The 17,207-nt window shown below is 46.9% G+C and overlaps 1 protein-coding gene across 1 annotated transcript in view; it reads left to right on the forward strand.

Annotated features, from left to right (window-relative positions):
- The window catches only part of LOC140397091 (uncharacterized), a 31,051-nt gene that overhangs the window by 3,046 nt on the left and 10,798 nt on the right, over positions 1-17,207 (forward strand). Inside the window, exons 3-5 of the mRNA XM_072486126.1 lie at positions 1,884-2,174; positions 12,754-13,080; positions 15,791-15,886. Coding sequence (XP_072342227.1) covers positions 1,884-2,174; positions 12,754-13,080; positions 15,791-15,886 — 714 coding nt within the window. The remainder of the gene's footprint in view (positions 1-1,883; positions 2,175-12,753; positions 13,081-15,790; positions 15,887-17,207) is intronic.

Consider the following 17,207-nt stretch of genomic DNA (forward strand, 5'->3'; position numbering starts at 1 on the left):
GGCGCCGCATACATGACGCGGCCGGCGCCGCATAACTGCCGTCACCCACTCATATGTGGTTGCCGTCCTCCCCGAATCCGCCCCGCAAGAAGATTTCCGATGGATCTTGCGGGGCTGCGGAAGAAAGGAGGCCCTCCTTCAGAGAGGCCGGCCCGACGATCGGTGGGCACCAATCGCGGGCCAGACAACATTTGAGCCCCCCCTCCCCGTGGAGGGTCACCCCCTTCCGCAGGCCGCCTCCCCAGCGTTCCCGCGCTGTTCCCGCTGGCAGCGACCAGGTGTGGACGGCGCCAGGGGGAGCCCGCCGTTTTGGGCAGTCCGCTCGGCCCATACGGCACTGAGAAACGCGGGGGTACTGGAAAATCGCCATTTTGACTGTCTCGGGCGATTCACTGGACCGCGCCACGCAAAACGCGACTGTGCCGATCTGGCCGCTTCCGTGAATCGCGGGAGGGGTTCGGACCGGCGTCGCGGGAAAATTTGTCGAGCCAGGTGATTCTCTGAAACGGCTGGGGAGCAGAGAATCGCGCCCGGGGTTTTCCCCATTGTGGGCCCCCCATGACATCGGGAAACGCACGCCGCTGGGTGAGCTGCCAGCGTGGCGGTTGATCCCGCCGATGGAGAACCCCTTTCTTCGGATCTTCACAACGAATACATTAGTTGAGAGAGATGTATCAGAGCTGTGACCCTTCAACTTCTGACCAAAACGAAAGTAAAAGCAAGTCTCCTGAAAGAACATTCCAGAGACAACTCAATCAATCAATGCCTGTCCTCGGGAAGACATCGGCTGGATTCTCAATCGGAGGGATGCTCCGCAAAGGCGACAGCTCACGCCAGCAGAATTCCCGAAGGCGTGGCGGTACCCACATTGGAATCTGCATTTGTCGGCTGGCATACCCAGAGTGTATAATTCCTGTCCGTTCCACTTCCTCATTTAAATTTCCGTTTTTTTAAAGGGCAGCAGTTGGCGCAGTGGTTAGCACTACTGCATCCCGGCGCCGAAGTCCCAGGTTCGATCCTGGCTCTGGGTCACTGTCCGTGTTGAGTTTGTACATTCTTCCCGTGTTTGCGTTGGTTTCGCCCCCACAACCCAAAGATGGGCAGGGTAGGTGTATTGGCCACGCTAAATTGCCCCTTAATTGGAACTAAATGAATTGGGTATACTGAAAGTATTCTTTAAAAATCCGTTATTATTTTCGCTTTTGCCATTTTTTTACATGGATGACCTTGCCTTTAATTGACGAACAGGTAAGTCCAGCGGGATCTGCTTTTGGTCCAGCCTCAGCGATCACCCGTACTGAGTAGCTTTGTTCGGGACAAATCAGTTGTCCAAAAAACCATAGGGCCCGGATTCTCCGTCCCGCTGCCCCCATTTTCTGGTGTCGCGAGTACCCGCTGGCAACAGGATCCTCCCAGAGGATGCTTGTAGTATAGCATTGTGCCCTCACTTGTAATATAACATGATTTGATAATGGGGAAAGCTGATTAACACCTGGTTGAACGTTACTATAAACATTTGAGTAAATAATTCGGAATGTGTTGATATCTACTCAATGCCCCTTGGTGCTTGGAGTGGCGATCGTGCATTCTAACATCTTTGCACAGAGCGTTTTATGCACAATATCCATAACGAACGGTGTGAGACACGTGATGTTAAAAGTACTGGTATTGTCCTATCAAGATCTGTATCAAAAAAACTATAACAACTATGCCTGTTAATTTGAATGAACGTGAGTTATTGAAAAATCTAATGCCGAGCTCTCCATACACCAACATTGAAGTTATTCCGCTACTGTTGTTGTGAGTAGTTAGTCAGTTTATAATAACGTGGTTAGCGTGGATTGGTTTCCTTGGATAAACATTTAAAAATGTATTTTCTTCAGTTTATTTGCAGAAACCAGTCTTAACTTTAAATCCATCCTTTGGGCAGTTCATTACTGGAGAGAAAATAACGTTGAAGTGTCGCTGTTACTGTCCTGCCACACGGATCGAATATTATAGCCTTTCGACGAATAATGTTTTGAAGGAATATGATATAAACAAATGCAACAGACCATTTGAAGATTTGCTTGCTGTAGACAAGGGTGGAACTTATACCTGCCGGTGCCTGGCCGTGGGAAATGGACAATGGACGGAATCAGATCACAGCAGCCCCGTTCAGATACATATTGGAGGTATTATATCAAGTCTGATTTCACCTATGTCTTATATCAATTTCCGGTTGTTCAGAATCTCTGTCAGCCAACGCCGATTTAGGGAAATCCAATTGCTGGGCGAATCTGGTTTGATGCCATAATCGTGGCCGCCACTATGTTCAGGTAAAATCAAAACATCCGGTGCCACGACCGCGCGTCAGTGCGTTCTGCTCCTCCCGTACAGTAAACGCCGTCTCCATATCATTGGCGGGCCTGACCCGCTATTCTTCCGGGTCTCCACGATTGTTACCTCCACTGGGGAATTCCAAGCGGTAAGGTTCACTTGTGCTTTCAAAAATCGTGAAGGAAGCGCCTTGGCTCACGCACGAGAGAGAGTGGGGTTGTGGGAGGGGCCAACATCGCGAAAGTGGGCTGGCAGTTTTACCACTGGCCAGGGGGCTTCTTCCAGGGTAAGTGGAGAGGGGGGCGGCCACGATCTGGGCCATGGGGTAAGGGTGGATGGAAACGGAACACCATTCCCACAGCCTGCCCAGCGACCATGCGGCTGTGCACGCCTCTGACTGCCCAGTTTGAACATGGCACCACGATTCGTTTGTTTCCCCCCCCCCCCCCCTCCCCACAGGCCATCACTTCAAGGGACCCTCTGGGCCCAGCCAATCCATCTACGGAATGACCGCACTCCAGCGGAAACAGTGCCATCTCCTTGGCTGGGGCAAGTGTGTCTGGGGAGTGGAGTGTGAATATGTGGCTGTAGCGCGTCAGCCTCTCTAGTGTCAATTCCGACTCCGGCGAATTCAATTTTTCAATTGCAATCGATCGTGTTACACGGGGCGCAGTGTTGGCCCTTTAATGGTCCCTGAATAAGTGCTGGTGCGGTACCAGTTTTGATGCTGTGGAACTTCAATTAACCTGCCCCGGCATCAACACTTCATCACATGAATGGAGAATGCAGCCACAGATCAAGGTTGATCCAGGAATATTTCGGTACTTTGCGAAGAGGTATCAGTGTCTTTGCTGCTTTAAGAGGTGCACAAACAGGCCATCAGGGGCAACAGCAGAAGAAGGCCATTCGTCTCATTGAGAATACTTTGGCATTCATTCAGATAATGGGGCTGGATTCTCCAGCGGCGTGATCCTTCACTTCACCAGCAGCACATTCACAACAGCGGATTTCCCAGCGGTGTGTGGGTGCCTAACATGGGAGGCTGGCTTCTCCACGGGCTTGATTCTCCGTTTTGGCCGCGCATAATGGAGAATCCTGCTGGCGGGTCGGGGCGCAGCGTGCAGAAAATCCAGTCCCCCATTGGCCAGCTGCCGGGACGGAGGATGCTGCTAACGACGAGAGCGCGCCGCATCAGAACACGGATCATCCCGTCCCAAATATCCCCTAGGGGATTTTCACAGTAACTTCATTGAATCATACTTGTGACAGAAAGCGATTATTATTATTATTAGTGGGTAGCACGGTGGCGCAGTGGTTTAGTGCTGTTGCCTCACGGCGCCGAAGTCCCAGGTTCGATCCCGGCTCTGGATCACTGTCCGTGTGGAGTTTGCAAATTCTCCCCGTGTTTGCGTGAGCTTCGCCCCACAACACAAAGATGTGCTGGTGAGGTGGATTGATCATGCTAAATTGCCTCTTCATTGTAAAAAAAATGAATTGGGTACTCTAAATTAAAATATATATATAATTAGTAGTATTATTATTAATAATACGATAATCAGCAAATCCACTTTGCCACCTCATTCCCATCGCCCTCCATCCCCTCACTGATTGACAATGCACCTATATCAGCCTTGAACATACTTACCAAGCCGTCTCTATAACTCAGTCCAGTAAATAATTCCACAGATTGCATCCCCTCTGAGAGAAGAAATACTTCGTCATCTGGCTTTAGTAGACGTTTTCTGAGATGATGCTCTCTGGCACTAGGCTTTCCCCTCTCAGCATCTACTCTGTCAACCCGCCCACTCAATTGGGAAGCCTTCATGTCTCACTAAGATTGATTCCTTCTTCTAAACTTCAATAGTACGCTTCCAACCTACTCAAACTCCCCTCATAAGAAAATACGTCCATGACAGGGATCAACCTTCCCTGGACTGCGTACCATGATGGTATCTCTGTTCTTCGATTCCGGGTTCCAAACTCATCACTGTGTTCCAGGCGTGGTCTAATTTGTGCCTTGTATAGTTTAGCAAGTCATCCCTATTTTATATTGCGTTTACTTTGAAACGAAAGTCAACATTTCAATTGCCTTCCCCATGACATTCTGAACATGTATGTGAAATTTGTGATTAATCCATTTGTATTGCAGCTTTCCGCAGTCTTTCTCCATTTAAATCATATTCAACGTGTTTATTCCTCCTACCAAAGTGCGTACGTTCACATTTCCCTCCATTATATTCCATGTGCCATATGCTTCCTCACTCACCAACTCTGTGTAAATCCCGCTGTAGACATTTTGCCACATCCTCACCATTATCTGCAGACGTGGTAATAGCACATTCAGTTTCTTCTTCCAAATAATTAATATATATTGTAAATAATTGTGGGCCCACCATGGGTCCCCGCCGCACTCCATTAGTTCCATGTTGCCGTCCTGAAAATTCTCCTCTTAATCCAATGTTGCATCAGTTACCAAATCCTCTATCCATGCTAAAATACAACGCCAAGCCATGGGTTCTTACGTTTTTAAGTAGCCTTTTGTGTAATACCTGATATATGTTTTAAGAAAATTGCCATCCAATTCCACTAGTTTATAGAGAGGTGTGGAGCATTTCATTTCCACGCTGCGATATGAATTATGTATTTTTTCTGCCTGTTTTGTAGACTGAGGTAGCTCCATACAGAAAGGGAAGTGTGTGCAGTGCGGGTGAGCGGACGTGATCAAAACCCAGTTAACACAGAGTGGCTGTTTCACATAGTTGTGTTTAATTTCCTACGGTGCATCTTCGAAAACACAGAGTGCAATTTGGTGTTTCTGCATTGCCAACAAACGCGAATAGGAGCTTGCTTAACGCCAACGGCTAATGGCACTACCGTCTTCATTCCTCGAGGACATCCTTCTACTGATGTTCCTAATCGAATTCTATTGTTTTCAATCGATATGATGAAAGTTAAGTTGCTCATACAGTCTCTAAATTTGTCGATTATACAACTAATAATGCAGTGTATACACCTGTCTGTTTTGTTGGCAAATTCGGATTGTATTTTCCCAGGACAACATATTCTTGATGTCAAACGGTGATACGAAACACACATTCTGCCCGACCTCGAATGTTGAGCTGCAGGAAGATTAGGAGTAGACAATTTCCATTCTGCAAGTTGCTTGTTAGGCAAATCATAGCAAATTGAAAGCACTACATTAAGATACACAGTAAACAAATTTGTGCAGAACACTGGAAGAAATAAGGATTGGTCAACTGTCTAGACGTAATCAAAATAACTCAATAAGTCATAAAGGGGTGAAATTGGCGAGAAAGCAAGATAGAACAAAGAATAAAGAACAAAGAAAGAAAAAGCACAGGAACAGGCCCATCGGCCCTCCAAGCCTGTGCCGAATATGCTTCCCGTCAAAATTAAAATGTTCTACACTTCCTGGGCCCGTATCCCTCCATTCCCATCCTATTCATGCCTTTGTCAAGATGTCCCTTAAATGTCATTATCGTCCCTACTTCCACCACCTCCTCCGGCAGCGAGTTCCAGGCACCCGCTACCCTGTATTAAAACAATTGCCTCGTACATCTCCTCTAAACCTTGCCCCTCTCACCTTAAACCTATGCTCCCAAGCAATTGACACCTCTACCCTGGGAAAAGCCTCTGACTATCCACTCTGTCTCTGCCCCTCCTAATTTTGCAGACCTCTATCAGGTCGCCCCTCAACCCCCGTCGTTCTTGTGAGAACAAACCGAGTTTATTCAACCGCTCTTCATAGCTGATGCACTCCATACCAGGCAATATCCTGCTAAATCGCTTCTGCACCCTCTCTAAAGCCTCCACATCCTTCTGGTAGTGTGGCGACCAGAATTGAATACTATGCTCCAAGTGTGGCCTAGCTACGTTTTTATACATCTGCAACATGACTTGCCAATTCTTATTCTCAATGCCCCGGCCAATGAAGGCAAGCATGCCGTATGCCTTCTTGACTGCCTTCTCCATCTCTGTTGCCCCTTTCAGTGACCTGTGGATCTGTAAAGCTAGATCTCTCTGACTGTCAATACTCTTTAGGGTTCTACCATTCACTATATGGACATATGGACAATAAGGGTATAGTGTTGATGGGCTTTAGAGTGGTTTCACGGGTCGGCGCAACATCGAGGGCCTAAGGGCATGTACTGCGCTGTAATGTTCTATGTCCTATGTCCTATGTATATTCCCTACCCGCATTAGACCTTCCAAAATGCATTAACTCACATTTGTCCGGATTAAACTCCATCTGCTATCTCTCCGTCCAAGTCTCCAAACGATTGAAACCCTACTGTATCCTCTGACAGTCCTCATCGCTATCCGCAATTCCACCAAACTTTCTGTCGACTGCAAAATGACAGATCAGACGAGTTACATTTTCCTCCAAATCATTTATAGACACTATGAACAGCAAAGGTCCCAGCACTGATCCCTGCGGAATACCACTAGTCACAGCCCTCCAATTAGAAAAGAACACTTCCATTGCTACTCTCTGCCTTCTATGACCTATGATGTGGAGATGCCGGCGTTGGACTGGGGTGAGCACAGTACGAAGTCTTACAACACCATTAGCAGGTCTCTGTTGGGTTATGCTAATGGTCGCATTCCTAGCATTGTTTGGCATCTTTGAATTTTTCTATATATGTGTTTCTGGAACAGACCTCTTCATTCACCTGAGGAAGGAGCAGCGCTCCGAAAGCTAGTGACATCGAAACAAACCTGTTGGACTTTAACCTGGTGTTGTAAGACTTCGTACTGTTCTATGACCTAGCCAGTTCTGTATCTATCTTGCCAGCTCACCCCTCATCCCGCGTGACTTCACTTTTTGTACGAGTCTGCCATGAGAGACCTTGTCAAAGGCCTTACTGAAGTCCATATAGACAACATCCAGCGCCCTACCTGCATCAATCATCTTTGTGACATCTTCGAAATACTCTATCAAGTTAGTGAGACACGACCTCCCCTTCACAAAACCATGCTGCCTCTCGCTAATACGTCCATTTGCTTCCAAATATGAGTAGATCCTGAAATAGAAAGAAATTGCGTAAACGTTGAAACTGTTTATGTTATCTCTCTCCCTACATTCGTAACAAAGACATCTTGCAAATTCTGCGGGTAGTTAAAGTATGTGAAATTCTGAAAACAATCACCTACAACAGGGAAGAGGTTCTGGGTTAAGGTGTGTATATAAAGTCTGACAATGCCACAGGAACTAATGGCTGCACCCTCGGCTATTGTTTTGACAGAGTTGAGTAAGAAGACAGCGGGGCTTCGGTTATAACTTGCAATATTACTGTGTTCCGAAACAGGGTCTAGCGGGTTACAGAATAGCAAAAGCTAGCTTTTGCAGTCAGGCATGAGTGTAACAGAAAAATACAGGACAGATTGTCTCGCATCCATGTTCGGAATTTTGTTATCATCCATCGTCGAGTAGATTGTAGCAGCATCATTAGGAAGCGACCATAGAACCCGAAGTGCCAACATGCCATGTGGAACGTATATCAGGTTTAACAGTTTATTGAAGATCGTTGAGTAGGTAACAGGGGGGGCCGATACAGGAGAACCTGTAGGTATAATCCGTTTGATTTTTCAGAGTGACTGGGCGAGGTCCACATTGAAGATGACTAAAGAAAATAGGAGATCGAATTGGTTTTGGAAGGGGGGGGGGGGGGCTTTGAAATTGTTATTTAAAACAAATTTTGTAACATTTCCAGAGAGAAAAGGCCCTCTGCAAAGACCCTTAACATAGTGAAAACAAACAGTGGGAAAGAATAAACGTGTTATTAAAGCACGTCCCCTGTCAGCTCTGTTTGCTCTGCCCCACGTGTTCAACTAAACTATCGTGGCTCTAAAGTCCCTCCCCCCCCCCCCCCCCTCCCTCAGGTGCCACTGCTGTCGGTTACCTGCGCTGTTATCAGCGAGTCTGCCAGCGACCTTCTCCCCCGGGGGATCCCTAGACACCCCCCCCCCCCTTGCCCACTTAAGTATTCTCTGCTCTCCTTTCCGGCTGCCCCACCCAGCCCACAAAAAAAAAACTCCCCTACCGCCCCCCCCCCCCCCCAGGCCTGAGCTGCCAGGACAACCCTGCGCTTGGCCCGAGCCCGTCCCTCCTCCTACTCTCCCTGGGGCCCCCTGGCCTACGCAAGCTACGCTGACCCCTGCCCTTGGCGCCTGTTTGCCTCCCACCTGAGCTCTCGGGCCCTCCCCCCACATAACAAGGACCCATTAACCTGATTGTATCTCACAATGCCCTTTCAAGTCCCTAACCAGCCCCAAACCCATCCCCCTCTCCGAAGACCCGATATCCCGCCAAAAGGTACCAAGCGCAGGGCCTCCTCTAGCCTCCCCCCCCAACCCCCCTCGATGCTATACCCCAAAAACATCCTACAAAATGCGCGCTCCAGCCCCCGCTCTCCATCCCGGATGAAAGCAATATTGGATAGAACATTACAGTACTGGATAATTTAACAAACCGCCGCCACACAAAAGCTGAGCCCGCAGAGTCCTTCAGTTCAAGTCCAGCTTCTTCTTTTAATAAAAGTCCGCAGCTAGTCAGAGCAAATTAGGTTAACAAACCACCGTCACTGTACAGCACTGAGGAAACGAAGTGCCCTTTAGTTCAAGTCCAGCTTGTTTTCTTTAATACAAGTCCAAACCTGTTCTGGTGTCTCAAAGTAGTAGTGGAGTTCCTGAAACGTAACCCAAAGCTTCGCAGGATACAGCATTGCAAACCTCACCTCCTTTTTGTAGACCGCTGTCTTTACATTGACGAATCCTGCACTCCACTTGGCCAGCTCCGTTCCCAAGTCCTGGTAGATGCGCACCTCGCAGTTCTCCCATCTGCTGCTTCTCTCCGCCTTGGCCCATCGCAGTGTTCCCTGTCAGCAATCAGGTGAAAGTGGACCACAAGGTCGGTCCCTCGTCCTGGACCTCCTTGCCCTTGCCCGGACTCTATTCGCCCCATCCAACTCCAGTGGTCGGGGGGAGGCCCCCGGCCCCATCAGCGCTTCGAGCATACCTTTCACGTATGCCCCCATATGCGACCCTTCGCAGCCCTCTGGGGTGCCAACGATCCTCACATTCTGCCCCTGGCTCTGTTCCCCAGCTCTTCAAGCTGCTCCTGCATCCTCCTCTGGCGGGCATTCAGCTCTTCCCCGTCGTGCTCCAGCTCCGCCACCATGTCCTCCTGGCTGGAGAGCTTCAACTCGACCTCCCTGAGCGCCTTCTCCTGGGCCACCTGCGCATCGACCATTCGGTCCATTACCGCCCTCATCGGGTCCAACGTGTCCCTCTTCAATTCAGCGAAGCAGTTCTTTAAAAACTCCACCTGCTGCTCCCTTGGCCAGTGAGCCTCCGCTCCCTGGTCCCTCCGTCCGCCATGTTTCGCCGCCTGGCCCGGGGTCCCCGCTGCTCCCGCTTCGAGCCCTGCCGCTCCACTCGGACATTTCTGATCCAGCTGCCCCTGGGTGGGGGGGGGGGGTGAGTTGGGGGGGGGGGAGCCTCTTCCCTCTCGTCGCCTCAACCTAACCAGGTCGCCATGTCCCGCAAAAGTCCGTTCAAAAGGTTTGTTTGCCCATCGCGGGAGGGAGCGATCGGACATGCGACCTACTTCCTCGATCCCGACCTGCGTCCTGTTTCCTCGAGCAAGAGGTCAAATTGTTGATGGTACAATTATAGAGTTAAAGTGGATTTGTTTGCTAAAATAAGAATAATAATCTGTATTATTGCCACAGGTAGGCTTATATTAACACTGCAATGACGTTACTGTGAAAATCCCCACGGCGCCTGTTCGGGTACACAGAGGAAACATTCAGAATGTCCAATTCACCTAACAAGCACGTCTTTTGGGAGGAAACCGGAGCACCCGGAGGAAATCCACGCAGACACGGGGAGAACGTGTAGACTCCGCACATACAGTGACCCAAGCGGGAATTGAACCTGGGATCCTGGCGCTGTGAAGCAACATGAAAGTAGAGGTGCTCTTAAGGGAAAAAGTATACAGCTATTTGACTGTCGTGCACTTCACCTGAGAAACTAGACTGAGTAATGGAGTTAAAAACTGGTCTTTATTCACAGGCTATAGCGAGGGCTCTCAACAGTTATATCCGGACACAAAAATGACCAGATTCAAGAATGGTCCAGACAGTTATACTTTTGAGATTTCATTGCAGGAAATTAGCATATACCAGTCATTTATTACTAGTTATATCTATCCAAACCTGACTATCGATTCGGGTAACATCATACATAGTATATAAGAATGCTTACCCGATCACATTGAAGGCACGCTTGCTTAGTTAAGCTATGCAATCATTCCAAAGTCACGCATGATATCTTTCCCTTGAGTGATATTGGTGATCGTATATCTGAGTTTAGCCATTAAATCATCTCAATTACATTTCCTATCAGCAGTCTGACTGGGGCCATCACAATGGCACCTAGTTACACTTTGTAGAATGGGCCTTTTTTCTCGGCTGAAAACTGCCTTCTCAGAGACACGGTCTGTCCTTGTACTATCTCTCACACATTGCAATTCCATAGTGTGAAATTGAACAATTCAATTTCTCCAATCAAATGGTGTAACTGCAGGCGTTCCCAAATGTTTGCAGTACACTCTCTCCTACATATCGATGCCCACATTGTATTCTGCAGATGCAGAGCTTTTCATCCGGTTCGTAAATTATAACTAGTTGAGTATCACAGGGTCACTTTTGGCGCCTTAACTAGTTATATTCCAGTTGAACAACTACAACAGACGGAACAGATGTATAACTGAGAACCCGAATTTGAGAGCTGGCATACAGACTAATAGGCTGCGGTTGCCAAGTGGTATCGTCTCTTGGTTACTAATGCAGCGACCCAGTGTAATGCACTCGGGGCCTAGAATCGATTCCCACCACTGCACATGGTTCAATTGAATTCAATAAAAATCTGGAATTATAGATGGAATGATGACCATGAATCAGCATCGCTTGTCGGCATTGTAGCACAGTTGCTAGCACAGTTGCCTCACAGTGAAGGGGACCCAAGTTGAATTGCCAGCTTGGGTCACTGTCTGTGCGGTGTTTGCACGTTCTCCCCGTGTGTGCATGGTTTTGCTCCGGGTGCTCCGGTTTCCTCCAACAGTCCAAAAATGTGGAGGTTTGCTGGATTGACTATGCTAAATTGCCCGTAGTTTATAAAAAAGGTTTGGTGGGGTTACTGTGTTACAGGGATAGGGTGGAGATGTGGGTTTGCGGTAGGGCTCTTTCTAATGGCCGGTGCAGACTGGCTGGGTCGAACGACCTTCTTCTGTACTGTAAGTTCTATGACATTATGATTCTATGATAACCGAAACACTCCAGTACGGGCATCATCATGTGGACCCTTTCCAGTGCTGTCACATCCCTCATACAATGCGCATCGCAGAACTCCACACAATGTATCTTGACTTGCAATTATTGATATCAGTGGTGCAATATCTGGTGTGCAGTCTTCAATCATCTTCCTCCCTGCTGTACACTGGCACCTCTCGAGTTATCGATATAATCTAGCGGCAGCTCCCTGTCATTATCGGCAGACTCCCTGGAACCAGAGCAAATGGTGGACTGACCCACATTGGCACACAGGCCTTGGGAGTTAACATCTGGTTAGTTCCTTGTGGGTGCCTTCTTACAGTTTGCAGCTTCGGCTAAACAGCGTGTATGTGGAACACAGATTGATAAAGAAGTCGTAACCCCTTCAGCACTTCTGGGATAATTAAAGTTTTTAAAATTAATTTCAAATTAATACCGATATAATGTTTTTACCCATATCAAAACCTTTCCGTCCAATTAGGGACTGTCAAAAAATTCTGGCCAAAGCACAGTCAGCAGACGTCACCTGAACAAACGAAAACACCGTTGAAATTTAACCGATTTCAATTTAAGTGATGTACATTAAAAAATGTTTAAGCTGAACCAAATGCGCGTTAAATCTGAGATTCAAAGGAGGGGATTTGAAGAGCAGTTGTGGAGGAAAAGACTAATATGAAATATAAGAGAGCAGGCACGATCCGTGATGTTTCTCAGGCATATTAAATTTGATATTAGGCGATAGCAACCAGAGAGACCAGCGTCAACCTTCAGGAGAAGGATGGTTACAATTTAGTGCCATGAGAGGTTGATGGCTGAATACATTGTTGGGAGATGTGCATGATCGCATAGCCAATTACACTTTTCGAAAGCAGGTGAGTTCAATTCAAGTGCAGACGCAAAGTGAGATGTCAATAATTAAAGTCTTGTCAATTGGCTATATTTGTTCAGCATTACGAAAACGTAATATTATTTTTTGGGGAATCAAACAAATTAATTTGTTTCTTTTTACTTATGTCTCTCGCGCGACATACCTCGTCTTCTGTTTCACAATTTTCGTGAATGTTTCTGTGTGTTACAGATGAACTCTCGCCACCGTCCATTAAAAAGGTCCCAGAGTCTGGTGAAAAGGCGAACACTGCAGATGTTCATATTTCCTGCCAAGGTGAAATCCGCCCCACAGGTGGAACATTTCACTTATGTAAAGGACAGAACAGAACATGTGTTCAGACTCGTAATGTCAACGTATCGAATGTGATATTTACCATCAATACTTTGGAAAATAATTCCACAGGAAATTACAGCTGCCAATATGAAACAGACGTTCCACAAGGTCGTAAGAATTCTTCATTCAGTGAATATGTCGAGATTGTTGCGAAATGTCAGGACGGACGCCGATTACAACAAGGTTTTTATATGAGCAGGAGTCTGCGTGTGTGGAGATGGATGTATGTGTGTCAGGAGTGCGGGTGCGTGAGAGGAGGACCGTGTTCGTGTGTGCGAGGACTGTGGGTGTGGTAGGAGTGTGTGTGTGTGTGATTGAGAGGAGGACGGTCTGTGTGAGTGTAAGTGTCTGTGTGTGAGAACGAATGTCTGTGAGCGTGATGTAACGAGGCGTGAGTCTGAGGAGGGGTGTGTGAGAGAAATGTGTGTGTGTCTATGAGGAGCAGTGTTCGGCGCGTGAAGAGGAGTGTGTGCGAGTGAAGACCATGTGTGTGAGATACGCGTGTCTGAGTGAGGGGTGTCTGCGTCTTTGAGCTGTTCGTGTGACGAGGAGTGTTTATGTTAGGAGGTGCGGATGTGTGACTCGGGATTGTGTGTTTGTGGAGAGTGTGCGTCTGTGAGAAGTGCATGCCTGAGGAGGAGTGCCTATGAAGAAGAGTGTGTGTGTGAAGAGGATGTGTTTGAGGAGTATGTGTGAGGAGCAGAGTGTGTGTGAGAGAAACGTTTGTGTGTAGGGAGGGGTGTGTATTTGTGCCAAGTGTCTCTGTGAGGAGGAGGATGTATGTGAATGGTGGAGAGTGTGCATGAGGAGTGGTGAATCTGTGTGAGGAGGGAAGTGTGCGTGAGGATGAGTATGTGATGAGTGCGTGTGTGAGGAGGAGAATGTGCTTGAGAGTAGTGTGTGTGAGAAGCGTGTTTGTCTGTGAGGAGTGTGTACGTCACGAGTGCGTGTGTGTGCGGAGGAGTGTGTGCAAGGAAGAGTGTGCGTCAGTGAAGAGGAGTGTGGGTGTGAGGAGTGCGTGTGTGTGTGAGGAGAAGTGTGTGCAAGGAAGAGTGTGCATCACTGAAGAGGAGTTTGGGTGTGAGGAGTGTGTATGTGAGGAGTGCGTGTGTGTGTGAGGAGGAGTGTGTGTTTAAGGAAGAGTATGCACGTGAGGAGGAGTGTGAGTGTGAGGATGAGTGTGTGTGTGGCAAGTGTCTCTGTGAGGAGCATGTGAGTGCCACGAGGAGTGTGCGTATGGAGGCGAGACTGCATGAGGAGTGGTGCGTGAGTGGGCGGTGTGTGTGAGGAGGTGTGCGTAAAAGGATTGTTAAATACGTGTGGGGAGGTGTGAGTGTGAGGAGGTGTGAGTGTGAGGAGGACTGTGTGTTTGTGAAAAGAATGTGTGAGGAGGATTGTGTTTGTGAAGAGTATGTGTGAGGAATGTGTGTGATTGAGGATGTTGTGCTTAAAGCGGAATGTGTGCAATCAACGAGCAATGTGTGTGTTGCCATGTGCGCGCGTATGAACAGTGTGTGTCTGAGGAGGTGGGTGTATTGTAGAGGAGAATATCCGTATGCTGATGAATGGAAACTTTATTTCCATTCATTCGCATACAACATATATTTCTTATTGACCCAATGTATATATCCTGGGGAGATTTTGCTCAATTGTCATACATTTAATTTCTTGGTTCTTGCCTGTGTTCTGCGTTTGGTAAATCGTAAACAGTTACCGCCTGATGTGTTGCAGTTCTTGACTTTGGACACTTGACCAATTTATGTCCAGTCTTTGCGAACTACTTAATAGGAATGATACCATACATGGGAGTGCAGAGAAGCTGTCTGTTTGTCCTTAACATGTCAGTGTTAAAGTCTCCCTGGCAGAACACGCAAAGGTGACAGAGGGAGTAAATTCTTCACCTGACGTCCATTCGAATCGAATGGCAAAGAAATAAAAACTTTCATATATTCTCCGGGGTCAGGTCCATCTCACAACTGAACTGATAAATCATCAACAGATGGTAATGACCTGGTTCGCATCCCACCATGATAGAGGGTTGAAATTTGAATTCAATATAAAGCTGGAATAATTAATCCATCAGACTTTCCTTTCGGAAGCGAAATCTTGGCCTGCTACAAGGTTTCAGTGAATCACAACGCAGATTGGAGGAACAACACCTCATCTTCCGATTAGGTACATTACAACCTCTGGATTCAACAGTACGTTTAACAACTTTAGGCTGTGGAATCTCTCCACCCCTAAACCCCATTTTTATTTCTAACAGGTTACTTTCACTTCATTTTTCCCCTCCCCCAACCCAACCCACTTGGGCCATCTCTTTTCTTTTCCTTGTCCTTGGACACACTGCCACTAACACATCCTGATCTATTAATGTGCCATTTTCAAGACCCTTCTTAGCCGAATCACCCCCCTTTACATACCCTTAGTTTGATTGTCCACGACTACTTTTCAACCTCCACCTATCTCTAGTCTTCTATCCAGCCCTTCTGTTCCACGCTCCCTCCGCAAAACGGTACACATATTTGCCGTTCTCTCTATCTTTGCCGGAGTCATCCAGACTCGAAATGTTAGCTCAATTCTCTATCCACAGGTGCTGTCAGGCCTTCCAAGGTTGTCCAGCACGTTCTGTTTTTGTATCGTATTCCCACATCCGTAACAATTTGTTTATATCTGAGCCTTACCTTGTCAGATCAGATATCTGGCTCCAATTCAAATTTTGGAGCACACAGATGTTTCCCCATGCAATAGCGTTCATGCATTACAACGTTGTCAAAATCACCCCAAAATCAGCCAGGCATCACCAAACACACCTCCTGCTATGATACGTGTCTGCTGCAAATGCTGCAGATTCAACTTAATTCTTAACATGTCTTTTTTTTCTATGGCATAGTTCGTGCACAAATGTTTGCGATTTCCGTCGGATGTGGAGCTTTGATCGTCATCTTACTGATTGTGGCGCTCATTTCTTTCTTCATCGTGAAGAGAGGTAGGCAGCACAATGTGATACGGATTATGTGTACCGAGTTGTTCAAAATGATGTGTTGGTTTGCGAGAGGGTCCAGAGGAGGTTCACAAGAATGATCACCCCAATGAAGGGCTTATCATATGAGGAACAGTTGATGACTCTGACTCTGTTCTCGATGGAGTTTAGAGGGAGGAGGAGGGGGAATCTTTTTTAAATGTGCAGAACACTGAGAGGCCTGGATAGAGAAGACGTGAAGGGTTTGTTTCTCCTACAAAGAAGAGCTGGAACCCGAGGTAACAGCCTCAGACTGAAGGTACGATCCTTTAGAACAGAGATAAGGAGGACTTTCTTCAGCCAGAGTGTGATCAATCTGCGGCACTCATTGCTGCACAAGGCAGTGTACGAATAGTCACTGAGTGTTTTCAAGATAGAGACATGTTCTTGACCAGTAAAGGAATCATGTGTTATAATGAAACGTCAGGACAATGGGTATGAGAAACACATGAGGCATGATCCAATGTCCGGGCAGTCTCGATGGGCGGAATGGCCGAACTCTGCTCCTATATGGTCTTATTATCTTGTGTCTTCAAAGGAATATACTTATATATATAAATAAATGACGAAATTTAACAGCAAAAAGACTTTGCAGAACGATGGGGTCAGAAATAACTATGAAAACAGGAGCAGTAGCAAAATAGCTCTTAAAACCCTCTCCCAGAGCTCGCCAATGCTCTGAAGCCTGACCAGGTATAGGTCCATCAATTATGGATGACAAAGGCATTTAAGAAAATTCTACTCCAACTGACATTCCATGAAAACTGGTATTCTCAAAATGTGGCGCGGTCTTGTAAACATTTAGTGCCCCTCCATCAAATCGGTTGCAAAAGGTAACACAGTGAGCTAATTTTGAATCGTGCCGTCTCTCTGCAATAGAGTTTGAACATTATTGAATCACACCAGGATATTGACATTTAAAATAGTTTGTAACATTTGAATCATCACCTGGGAAACAACAGAAACGCGAGTTCCACCATTAACAAATTATTAGGCAATGTAATGATTCATTGAAAACAGCAGCACTGAATATCAGGCTCCGCCTAGAGCAGATGTCATCTTCGGTACTCGGACCAAAGAGGCACTTGTGCATTTCCTACCCATCGTATTGGTATTCAGTCGAATTGACAAGAACAAAATCTAATGAATGTCACGGACAGCAAACGGCTGTCAATACTAATTTAGTTAAAAAATATCGTATTTTTGTCAAATCACTTTTTCTTTGACCATTTGGATTGAAGTGAGTACCAGCATTGTCATAGATTATCATAGAATTGACAGTGCAGAA

Source organism: Scyliorhinus torazame, chromosome 20 (assembly GCF_047496885.1).
Source record: "Scyliorhinus torazame isolate Kashiwa2021f chromosome 20, sScyTor2.1, whole genome shotgun sequence".
Lineage (NCBI taxonomy): Eukaryota > Metazoa > Chordata > Chondrichthyes > Carcharhiniformes > Scyliorhinidae > Scyliorhinus > Scyliorhinus torazame.